General features: G+C 35.2%; 1 protein-coding gene across 3 annotated transcripts in view; it reads right to left on the bottom strand.

Annotated features, from left to right (window-relative positions):
* The window catches only part of DYNC2H1 (dynein cytoplasmic 2 heavy chain 1), a 320,982-nt gene that overhangs the window by 74,017 nt on the left and 234,007 nt on the right, over window positions 1–12,958 (bottom strand). For all 3 annotated transcript variants that reach the window (XM_045204038.2, XM_053924343.1, XM_053924344.1), the window contains one exon: window positions 7,341–7,457. In XM_045204038.2, coding sequence (XP_045059973.2) covers window positions 7,341–7,457 — 117 coding nt within the window. The remainder of the gene's footprint in view (window positions 1–7,340; window positions 7,458–12,958) is intronic.

Here is a 12,958-nt window from a genome sequence, read left to right as displayed (position 1 = left end):
CTCAAGAGTTTAGGATCAAGAAAAGAATGTGTCATTATTATTCAACATAGTACTGGAGATCCTAACCACAGCAGTCAGACATCCAAATTGGAAAGAAAGAAGTAAAATGATCGTTATTCATAGACTGCTCACATTCCTTCCCTTGGTGTTGGAACATCGGATTGATTTCCAGGTGGCTATTTCAGCAGATTAGTTTAGTCAGGAACCTTCTACCTCCAGGACGCTACACCTGTTGCTTACATGTGTGCTTCCTAGATTGCTACCCACTGCTGATCTATAGGAGTAGATATTTCTTTATGAAAATCTGCACCCTGCTTCACCTTGCCCCATCTCTTTGCCTACAGCTCATGTAAATTTCTTTCAGATTACTACTTTTTTTCCCCTTTCACCTGCTTGATATATAAAAATTCTGGCTAATTCTGGGACAATGGACACGTTGTCTTTTCTATCTAGCCATGTTACTGGTGGTTTAGACTCTGTCCTATCACAGGTCTTCCTTTTGGCTAGCATTTTGGCTCAATAAAATCTTACTTACAAAAAGACTTTCAAGTGTGGAAATTAAAGATTATTTAATATTGTGTTCACATCTATTTTCTATTAGATCCATACAGTAGCCAATTGAATGCTGATTCTACTTTCAAAATATCTCTGACTCTTACTCTGTAAACAGATTGCCACAATACTCAATAGTTCCCACCATCTTGCTCTTAGAACATTGTAACTCCTTCATAATTGGTTTTCAGACCTCTAGTATCTCAATCTAACCCAGTGTTTGCATCACTATCAATTCTGCCTTTATAAAACATAGATCTTTACCTGTTATTTTCACAACCCTTTATTAGATTTGTCTCAACCCCACTGCCTACAGGAAAACATGTAAGCACTCTTGACACAATATTTAAGCCTTTCCAACCTGGCCCTACTTCAGTATTTTGCCCTTATGTCTAGCCACTCCAATCCAAGCAACTTTTGCTCCAGTCAGGTTAAAATAACAAACATGGCAAATACATGAATGCAGAGAACTCCTGTTTTACCCAAGAAAAACCTTAGAAAAAGTTCAGAAGTGATTCAGCTAAGGTACTTCATTTACTTTTTTAAATATTTTATTTATTTATTTTTTAGAGAGAGGGGACGTGAGGGAGAAAGTAAGTGAGAAGGCAAGGGAGAAACTCATGTACAAAAGAAACATCAACCTGTTGCCTCTTCTATGCCCCCAACCAGGGACCTAGCCTGCAACCCAGACATGTGCCCTGACCAAGAATTGAATAGGCCGCCTTTTGGTTTGTGGAATCACACCCAACCTATTGAGCCACACAAGTCAGGGCTAAAGTACTTTATATAGTTAATGGGAAGTGCTTAGAACCTAGATGACTATTATTTACTTTTCATCAAAAATTTATTTTAATTGTTTAAATGTAATTATTCTTTAAAAATTTTTAACACTCACCTGAGATATGTTTATTGATTTTTAGAGAGAGAGGAAAGAAGAGAGTAAATGAGAGAAATATTGACATGAGAAACAACTCTATATGTGCCCCAACCAGGATCTAACCTCCAACCTAGGTATGTGCCCTGACCAGGAATTGAACCCGCAACATTTTGGTGTATGAGATGATGCTCCAACTAACTGAGCCACCCGGCCAGGGCTGTAATTCTTTTAAGTTTAGCTAATATTTAACCATAACCTGAAAATAAAGATTAAAAAGATCATATAGGAATATGGCATTAAGTTGCTTCACTTGAAATATTGACACTCATAAATTTCAAAACTCCCCAAAATAAGACAATTCCTACATCTAATTGCCATATTTTCACTTTCCTAATTTAAAGTACAACTTTTATGGAAATTATTATGCAACTTATAAATTAGTACTATAAAAATACAGAGACAAATAGGAGTAACAGCTGAAAAGGCTTCTGTAAGATGCTAGGACTTTACTTGGCCATTATTACTCTAGCATAGCTAGAAAATTCCAGAAAGAAATAGCTTTAGACATTGTTTTGATGAACAAACAGAATCCCCGTGGTTTATTTATATAACACTGAGATCTGCCTTACTATGGAATAGGTGCAGAAATAAGTTACACATGGAGCCATGCTGTGAGAAAAAAATTATTTTAGGAAAATTAATGTGATAATGATATGCAATATGATTTGGAGAAAGTACATATTAAAAGAAAAGTCAAATTTTCAGTTTTCTGCAATAATCCACCTGAGAAAGACTTAAAACCTAAGTTATGGCAATGGTGACAGGGAAAAGAAGAAAGATAAAACATAATGATGAAATGTAACATATTTGATAGATGAACTTGGCTATGATGAATTTGATGAATAACTTTGAAATAACTTGTATTTACTGTACAAATAAGAGTCTCCCACTTAAACGTTCCATAGATGCTAATAAGTTCTAAATGTATGCCACACTTCAAACATCCTTTTTGAGCTCCACACTTGTGTACCCATCTATTGGATGTCCTAAATTAAGCTTTTGATCATCTCTGTGGCATCATGGCCTACCCCATTCTTACCCTTGGAGAATTTGTACTCTTGCAGTTTTCCCTATTTCAGTAAATGGTGCTGCCTCCACCCAATCATTCAATACAGAAAACCAGGACATTTTCTAACGCCTGCATCCAAATCCATGTTTAGGTTCTTTCAGTAGTACTTCCAACAGGTAACTTAAATGCACCCATTTCTCCATCTGCTCTACCACCATATTCAGAGCCACCATCAACTCTTACTTGGACTACTTTGAAAGACTCCTGATTGTTCTCCTTCTTCTTCTTCATCTCATTCAAAACTCATGTCTACACAATAGCCAGTCAGACCTTATGAAATTATAAACAGGATAGTGGCAACTCAAAATTTAAGGCTCTTTTATGGTTTCCTATTGCTCTTGGAATAAAATACAAACTCCTTACTTTACCTTAGTCATTCCCCTTATCTCATTCCACACTATCCTTTAGTCCCTATACTCCAATCCAACTGACTTTCAGGTTTAATGAATGTGTCAAGCTTTTTCTCTTCCTGAGGAATTGGTGCATGATGTCCACTCTGCTTAGAATGGCCTTCCCCCCAACTCTGTCTGGCTAGCATCTTCTCATTGCTTACTTCTCAGGTTCAGTTTCACCTCTCGAGCAAGTTATTCCTTAACTCTCCAGTCCAAAGTAGGTCTTTCCTCCTTTTCTTTATAATAGCACCTGTCCTTTCCCTCCACAGCATTTGAAATAATTTTAATAGTATATTTATTTCCGTATTTTCTTGTTTAATTGAAGAAATGTCTCTTATAAACTAAATGTAAACTCTGCAGGGTGGGCACCATGACTGTTGTGCACACGACGCAGTCCCTAGCAAAAATCTGCTGAAGTAAACTAGGTGCTCAATTAAGCTACTCTGAATGAATGACTGATTCGTATATAATTATACAAGAAGTAAAAGCAATCTGCTTAGAAAAGGGGCAAATGAAGGAGTTGTCATTATAAATCTTTGTATCATCAATAAACGTAAAATGAATAGTTAACAGAGAATGCTCACATACACCATATACAATCACAAAGGTTTTACACACATTAAATCATTTAATCCTTATGAGATGCCAATGAAGCAAATACTGACATTATCCCCACTTTATAGGTAAACGAACTGAGGCACAGAGAAGTTGAGTAATTTTTCCTAAGTTACATAGCTAGTATGTACTAGGGCTAGGATTTAAACCCAGCAGTCCGGCTATAGAAGTCACATTCTCATACTACCAGGTTACATCAGTAATACACATTAAAAATATTTAACTGCCAGGTCCCTTACCAGCTGACCCAAGGAATGCCCACTCAGAGGAAGAGTTGGCTATATCTATGTGAGATGGCCGTGGAAGTAAACACCAGCTGCATATCAGCCTTGGCTAAACAGTTTTCTGCAAAGTCCCTAAACAAATTTTCTTTGATCTATTCATCATAAAAAATGTAAATTTTCCATCTAGTGGGAACTTTTAGCAAACTGTATTTACTGGATCCTTGAGCAGGAATTAAAAATAGTTATTCCCTAATAATGACATTATACACCATGGCAAATAATCTCATAATTTAAATATGTTATTTTGATATTGAAAATATAACTTCATAAACTACAAGTTTCATTTCAGAAAAGAAAATTATAATTTTTAAAATTAGAAATTCATTAACTCTTAAGTTGCTTTGTATAAAGAAATAACTAGGAAATAAAGAAAAATTAAATTTTCAACAGATTACTAAGAAGAGGCTCATGTACTAAGATAAAGATGAAAACAGGAGCTAGACTGATCCTTTCTTCCATGTATCATTTCTGTAAAACTACACATTAAATATTTTGTGAGCTTATTAAGGACAAAGCAAGAATGTTCTCATATTTATCACCACAGTGTTTGTAATGAGTATCTCTGCAAGTTATAAAGTAGTATTTGTGTTAGACTAGTAAAAATTTTTAAAGTTATTCCACTGAACAGACGGGAAGGTAAATCTATGCAGAGGAAATCACAAGAACAGATACAAATGTTAAAAAGTAGCTGGCATGTTAAAAACAACAAAAACCCCAGCAAATACTTGGTGTAGAAAGACATGAAACATCTGGTACAGAGAAAAACGAGGACAGGCAGTCAGTCTGGCATGAGGCCAGCAATGCCCATGCTAATGAGTTGGCATTTCATTTTATTCCTAAGCAACCAAGTGAATTTTCAAAAAGGTGAATTGTATGATCTAGAAAGAAATCAAGAGTATGGAATATGAACTCAGAAGTGTGGATCCTAAGTTTAACCAGAGGTCACCTATCTATCTTTAGCAGGAGTAATAAAAACCAAAGGAGCCACATGCAAATGGGCTTGAAAAATTACTACAAAATCTACATTTCAACCTTCCCTTTGATTCTTCATTTTAGGTTGGGATTCCTGCTTTCCTTCTCCTCTGTGTGGCCCTTTAGAATGATGACTCAATTTGAGAGTTTACTGAGCTTATAAATGGGGCTTTATATGAACTCATATGACCTTTATATGAGCTTATAAATAGGACTTATAATAGGACCCCAAGGAACTTCCCCTAAAATAAAATCTTTTGACATCCTGTACTTTAATCAGTGCTTCTGCCCCCAAATAACTTCCATGTTCCTATGATATTTTACTCTAACCAGGCACCCTCCCTTTTCCTTTGTATGCAGGAACTGAGGAGTGAGCAGGTTTGTTATGGATGGCATGAATCCAACATCAGAGAGCTAGGAATGGACTATATTTTTACATCCCAAATGAAAAAAATGAGGAGTGGAAAAATAAAAAAAGAGAATTAATGAGTTTCTACTATTGGGTTGGGTTTTAGGAGGCAAATAATTTATATATATCTTTGAAGTTCCTCCTGTGGTCTTCTTCATATAATAACAGAAAACAATACTCCAGAGTTACAAAGAAGGTATCTGCATGTTTCAACAAAGGGGGTAGGAGTGAAAGGGATGGAGCAACAATAAAAAATGACGGGTATGATGGAGAGAAAGCAGGTATGGCAAGAAAGACAAACTACATATTCCAGAAAATGTTACACAGTGGGAAAAGTCAACTTCAGGAACTTTAGGAATTGTTCAAATTTAAAAGAATACAGTCCAAGGAAAGTGAGTTAGTAGATGATCACATACTCAGCTACGTGAGGTGTCCCTTGCAACTTCACAAATGCTCATTAAACAGGCAAGATTCAGCACAGGACACTTTGGTATACTGGAGACTTTAAACAGAAGGAATATGAGAAGCTACAGGTGCAGGAAGAACTCTCCTGACCTTTCTGTGAGGCACATCATAAGACCCTCATCTGTGAGATGTGCCCTCTCTATGGCCCGAGGAAGGAACATCCTTTTCTCTGAAGATAGAGGGATGTGCTGAGAAGAATCTAAACAAGCAGGCCTTACTAAGTTCTCCCCAGTTTACTCCCTTTAGCTTATACCTCCTTTGGCCTTCCTATTTTTCCACAACTTTGCATGCTTCATCAAACCTGGCATAAAAATGCTCAGGTTTAAGCACTTGTTTGGGTCTTCATTTCCTTATGAAAGCTCTCACGTCACATAAAATTTGTATTAAATAAATCTGTATGCTTTTCTCTTGTTAATCTGTCTTTTGTAACAGAGAACCAGCTGAGAATCTAAATGTGTAGAAGAAAAAAGACACTGCTCCTCCTTCACAGTACCAAATAGTATCACTAGATTTCTTGTGAAATACACAGACAGAAGTTTCAACTTAAAGTCTAATGTGAGATAAAAACAACAACCAATGAAAATTCAGAAGTAATGACAGAAAACATTATAAGAAATTAAAGTGACAAAATCATGCAGTAGACTTCAATCTTAAAATTCAGAAGAAAGGAAAGTTATCAACAGATACCTGGGCTATGTCTCTAAAGAGTTAGATGAGATCTATGCAATAATTAGGATTACTTTTACAATGGGTTTTGTTTTTTAGTAAGGGATAAAGTCAGTCAATGATTGAAATCATTCAATTTCTATCTTTATTCTCCAAATGAAGACTTTGAAAATTTTATATTATAATTCTCAGAATAGTTGTTTTATATAATATGCAAGCATATGAATATGTGTGTGCTTGTATATGTAAACACATTTTAAGAATTCCATGGAAAATCATCAGAAAACTAAAAACAGCCAATGTCATATTAAAAAAAAGTTGCTGACTGTTACAAGAAGCTGATTCCTGACAAGGAGAACATTACCAAAACATCAAGATAAAAAATAAATTGCTAAAGGAGGGAAATGAACATTTGTGTAAATTTGGTTATTACTTGAAGATAAGCAAAGATTGGTTTAAAAAAAGAGAGAGGTTAAAGAATAATAACTTTAATATGAATTGGTGTGAAGAATGGAAATCAGGGCCATGACTTCACAGTCAGAAATCTGACAGAGGCATTTTTATAATATTACTACACATAGGAATTATAAAGTTATATTTTTTAATTCCAGAGAACAATACAAACAGTAACCATAATACCCTACTGGCTTTGCCTGCTCAGCAAACAACTATTCTATTATCTACAAAATACCTGTTCTACAACATAAAAACAAGTCGAATCCAGTTGGTAAGTTGTTCTTTTCCTTAGCACTCTCACACCATGGACACACCTCACCTTTAATCAGTCACTGACTTCATACACTGCTGCTTGGACTGATCTACTTCTATTACTGTTACTTCCTCCATCTCATTCCAGGACATTGAATATATTCCAAACAGATCAATGCAAAATTTTACCAACATGGACAATTTGTAGATAAAACTGTAAAATAATGATAGGGAGCAAAAAGGGAAAAAATCAGGACACTCCACTACTAACCTGGTTTAGTTTCTTCCAGAGATTGAGGACAGGAGAAAGTTCATTAGACCAGATTTCTCTGTCAAATTTGCAACCAGCTGTTACTGATCTGCCCAAGATCCTCAACTGTGAAATAACCTGAATGAACAAAATAAATAACAATAAATGAAAATGAAAATAGAAATAGCATAGATAAAAAAAAGAGCTATATTTATTTTCTAAAAATGAAGATGAAATATACCATATTTTTTGGACTATATGACACACCGGGCCACAAGACTCACCTAGGTTTTAGAGGAGGAAAATAGGAAAAAAATTTTTGAAGCAAAAAATGTGGTCCTGCTCCTGCCATCTGTGACCCCGCTCCACCGCCCCCCACCACACCCCCAGTGAGCCAGGTAATCTACATTTGGACTATAAGACGCACCTCCATTTTCCTCTCAAATTTGGGGAAAAAAGTGTGTCTTATAGTCTGAAAAATATGGTAAATAAATTTTAGTTCCATTATCTCCGCTCAATTGGTTTAATATTTTAATTATTTATTTAAGCAGTTAAAAAACAAAATAACCTAAAAACAGCATGGAGCTCCTCAAAAAAATAAGAATAAAGTCACCATAAGACTCAGCAACCCTTCTTCTGGGTTATTACCCCAAAATTTTGAAAACATTTATTTGCAGACATATGCAGCCCTCTGTTCACTGCAGCATTATTCATGGTGTCCAAGACATGGACACAACCGTAGTGCCCTTCAATAAAGGATTGGATAAAGAGGATGTGATACATAAGAAAAGATACACTACTGCCATTTGTGACAACATGGATGGATCTTGAGAATATCATGCTCAGTGAAATACATCAGAAAAAGACAAGAACCATATGATTTCATTTATATGTGGGATATAAAACTAAAAGCAACAAACAAATAAAACAAACACACAAAAACTCGTAGACACAGACAACAGTATGGTGGTGACCAGAGGAAGGCGGGGTGGGGTAGTGCAGGGGAAAGGGGGTCAAATGTATGGTGATGGAGGAAGATTTGACTTTGAGAAGTGGGCACACAGTGCAATATACAGATGATGTGTCGCAGAAATGTACACTTGAAACCTATATATTGGTAATTTTACTAACCAATGTCACTCCAATAAATTTAAATAAAAAAAATATATATTATAATGGCTCTTATTTGAAATGCTGTTTCTTTAGCCAGAAGCTCTGATTATCCATTGACAACCTCTTAGTGTCTCTATTCATTTATTTCTGAAATTCAATTTTTTTTCAGTTTGATTGATTTAAATTTCACAATTTCAAAATGTTGGTAAATTAAAGATAGTTCTTGTAAAAGATAAAATGACAGGAAAGACAGTAAATATTGTAACAAGCTGTATAAAATAGTGAAACAATTTTAAATAATAACTGGTTGGATAAAACATCTAAAACCATAAGTTTTAAAGCTCTATATTAATTTGGTGTTGCCATCTTCATATTTCCTCTACATTTAAGATTTAAATGAAAGAAGTATAGATCAATTAGTTAAAACAAGACAAGGTAAACAATTATTCCCTATTTAGGGCTTTAGTTTCTGTAACTTCCTTGTCATTGGCTATTTTTCTCACTATATTAAAAATCAATTCACTCACATTTTCTTTTCTAAAATAGTGTTTAATGATTTCCATTTCAATAGCATTAATAAACCTTCTTAATCCTTTGCTAAGAATGATCCAGAATATTACCAAGTATGCCAAATATTTTATTGTAGATATTGGGGAATGTATATAATAATCAGTGAGGTGTCCACTGATTATTCTTCATAAATATGTCAACTAAATATTAAAACTGTGCTCTTGAACAGCTTATCTGACATAAAATAAACCCCCGAAACTATGGGCATATGTTTTTCTAAACTAGCATTTGAAACATCAACATTTGCGGCACGTTGACCAGCCCTTTTCTACTGTACTTTTTCAAAGATGTTGGTTGTTTTTCTTTTTTAACAGATTTGACTATATTTCATATTTTGTTGGGTTCTTATATTATTAAAGTTTGTAATAAAATAAGGGCCATAAATCTTTCTAAATGAATGCACTACTTAATTGTTAAAAAACCACAATCATGCTGTTAAACTCAGGTACCTCCAGTTTTTGATTGATTCTCTAATCTTGAAAAAACTGTGATTGTGATACAGTGTTTCATTTTCTTTGTTTTTCTGATGAATTATTTTCATTTGCTCTAGCTGAACCCTAAAACAGCACCTAATTTATCAGTTTTGCTAGACCACAAAATATCACTAGTTGGTAGTCAGAAGTAGTGCTATTTTAACTCTAGTAACATTTTCTATCCCTTATTTGTGTTTTAAATTTGTCAAGTATGACAGAAAAAATTAAGAATGCAAGAGATGTATGCAGGAAAAAAGTTTTAAATACTTTTTATATATGATATTAAAAGCTATTATAAAAATAAAATGTTTGCCAGCCCAATAAAGGTCATGCTTTCTGATTTACAAAAATAACACGTGAGGCTGCTTTTCTTAATAAAAGTATCATATATAATAAATACAAATAAATAATAAAAACATTTTTATAATGAGGATAGGGCTATTAACATAACAATGGACCATCTTTTGTTTTTACAAAACCTTACACATTTATCTTTTTTTACAAAGCACAGGTAATAAAATATTTTTCATTATTCATGTACTTAACAACAGGGATATTTCCTGAGAAATGAATTGTAAGGTAATTTGTCCTTGTGTGAACATTATGGAGGGTACTTACATAAATCTAAATGGGATATGAGGCCTGTCCAGAAAAAGTCCAGCCATAGTTAATATAACAAGAATGGTTTGTGTGACATAGACGTAATCTGGGAGCCAAGGAGAGTGGACTGGAATGCACATGTGTGAACAATGATGACTTCACTGTACTAGTCAGTGGGGGCAGTAGATGCCATTGGGTGAGCATGTGCACTGTGCAGCCATCGCATTCAAAATGAGCGAGTAGAGCAACAAATCTGCATGAAATTTTGTGTTATGTTTCAACATTTCTCTGCAGAAACTATTCGGATAATTCAGAAAGCTGCAGCTATGGGCAACTGGTGATTAGCAACTCATGCATCATGTCTCAAGCAGAGTTTTTTGGTGAAACATCAAATCACCCAGGTGACTTAGCCCCCTACAGCCCACATTTGGCACCCTGTGACTTCCGGCTTTTCCTCAAACTAAAATTACCTTTGAAAGGGAACAGATTTCAGACCATTAATGAGCTTCAGGAAAATATGATGGGGCAGCTGATGGTAATTGGGAGAACTGTGTGAGTAGGTCCCAAGGTGCCTACTTTGAAGGTAACTGAGGTGTCATGGCTCTATGTACAATGTTTCTTGTATCTTGTATCTTCTTCAGTAAATGTCTCTAGTTTTCATTACATGGCTGGATACTTCCTGGACAGACTTTGGTATGTGTACATGTATGTGTATGTTTGTATATGTCAAATTTTAACAACTCACACACTCTAAACATGTATAATTTACTGAATGTCAATTAACTTCAAATAAGCTGTAAAAACTGGGGAAAATTATTAAAATAATGTAGTTTACAGAAGAACCATGAAAATGGAAAAGTGAGCTTTAGGGCTAATAAAAACACTGGTTATTCTGGTGAAAAAAAGTAAAGAAAAGCTGGTATGACTACTGAACACACTGGAGATGGTTTTTTCTCATTCTCGTCACTGGTGTTGACTCAGGGTGCTGTCCAAGAACCAGAACTTGCTTCAGATGCTACTGCCTCCACAGGCAGCAAGGAAACCAACTTCTTTGACTAAGTAAGTCCCTATTCACAGGCTGGTGCCAGTGCCTCTCATGGCTGTGCTCCAACTGTGACGGTGGTCACAGTGCGTCTGTCATTTTCAACACCTACCACGACAGTCACATGCCCCTCCCTCCAAGAATGTTTTTGAGGGAAGTACTAAAAGAGGTCTATGTTTTGAGTGACAAGGTCAAGAAAACACCTAAGTATCTATCACATTTAAAGTTTGGAAAATTAATTTTACTATGAACATTTTCAAAAATAAACAAAAATTATATTAGAACACTTTCAAAGATACATGAAGATATTCCAGATTCCACCATAGTCAAGATTTCACCATATTTGCTTCTTCCATCCTTAATTTACTTACTTTTCTTTCATTATTCCTTAAACCTTTTAAGACAAATCCCAGACCACATGTGATTTCACGCTTACATACTATGTATCTCAAAAAAAAAATTGGATATAACCACAAGCCATTATTTCACCTAACAAAATTAATAAAAATTCATTTGTGTCATAAAATACCCACTCCATAATTAAACTACCCACATGGTCTCAACATTTGTTTGCATTGGACTGTTTGAATTAGTACCCATAGAAAGGGCATGTAGTTGTTATATACTTTAAGTCTCTTTAATATAGTTTCCCTATCCCTACCCTTTCTTTTTACATGCCATTACCCTGTTGATAAAACTGAGTCATCTTGGAGAATGTTCCACAGTTAAAATCCAGTGGTGTTGCTCAATTTGTTCTTTTACCCCTTTCTCCCAGTTTTCTGTTAATGAGATATCAATTTTAAAGGTTTGATTAGGTTCAGGTTCTTTTTCTTTTTTTGAGGGGGAGGACACCAATAATGGTCACCAATGTTCACTCTCTCTCTCTCTCTTATTGTAGTTACAAACAACATTATATTACTTTCAGATATCACCAATATTCTCTCTTTCATCTTTTAAAATATAGTTGACATTCAATATTAGATTAGTTTCAGGTATACAAACATAGTGATTTAACATTTACATTTCTCACGATGAGGTCATCACAGTAAGTCTAGTACCCATCTGTCACCAGGTTTGAGTTTTTTAAAAATGCATCTGGAAAGTGTACTTTCTGTGTCTCACATCAGGAGGCACACAGTGTGTGAATGTGTCCTCTTTGTGACACATGTTGATCATTGGGTAAGAGTCATAACAGCTGATCTTTCTCTTGAATATTTTTCCACCAATCTTCCATCAAATAATTTTAACCTGTGATAATTCAGGTTATCAATGAATCAATTATTTTACTGGAATTTTAAAAGAGTGACTTTTCAAATTGTGTCATTCCTTCTGTATTTGGTATTAAAATTAATTAATAAAAAACTTTCAAGATCCAAGATAGCAATGGGGTAGGAGGAAGTTACACCACCTCCTTCCAGGACAAAACTGGAATTAAAACTAAATTATAGAATAATCAACCTGAATAACCAACTGAAGACTAGCTGAACAGAAGTCTTACAACCAAGGATTTAAAGAAGAAGCCACATCAGAACTGGTAGGAAGGGTCGAGACACAAAAAGGACAGGCTCCGCACCTGAGTGATGCTGTAGAGAATCCAAAGGGATATCTCAGCTGCAGAGGTCCCTCCCCCCTGAGGAGTGTGGGGTCTCAATCACACCCAGGGCTCCACAGCTCAGTGCACAAGAGCTGAAAAGAGAAGCCCACAAAACAACTGGCTGTGAAAATCAGCAAGGAGTCTGTCTGCTGGGGGGGGTGGGAGTGGGTGGGTGGGAAGGAGTCTGATAGAAGCACAGGTATCCTCTTAAAGGGCCAACATACAAAATCTGAACACACAGCCACTC

This window comes from Desmodus rotundus, chromosome 5 (genome assembly GCF_022682495.2).
Source record: "Desmodus rotundus isolate HL8 chromosome 5, HLdesRot8A.1, whole genome shotgun sequence".
NCBI lineage: Eukaryota > Metazoa > Chordata > Mammalia > Chiroptera > Phyllostomidae > Desmodus > Desmodus rotundus.
This window is presented reverse-complemented; position numbering and strand designations above follow the sequence as displayed.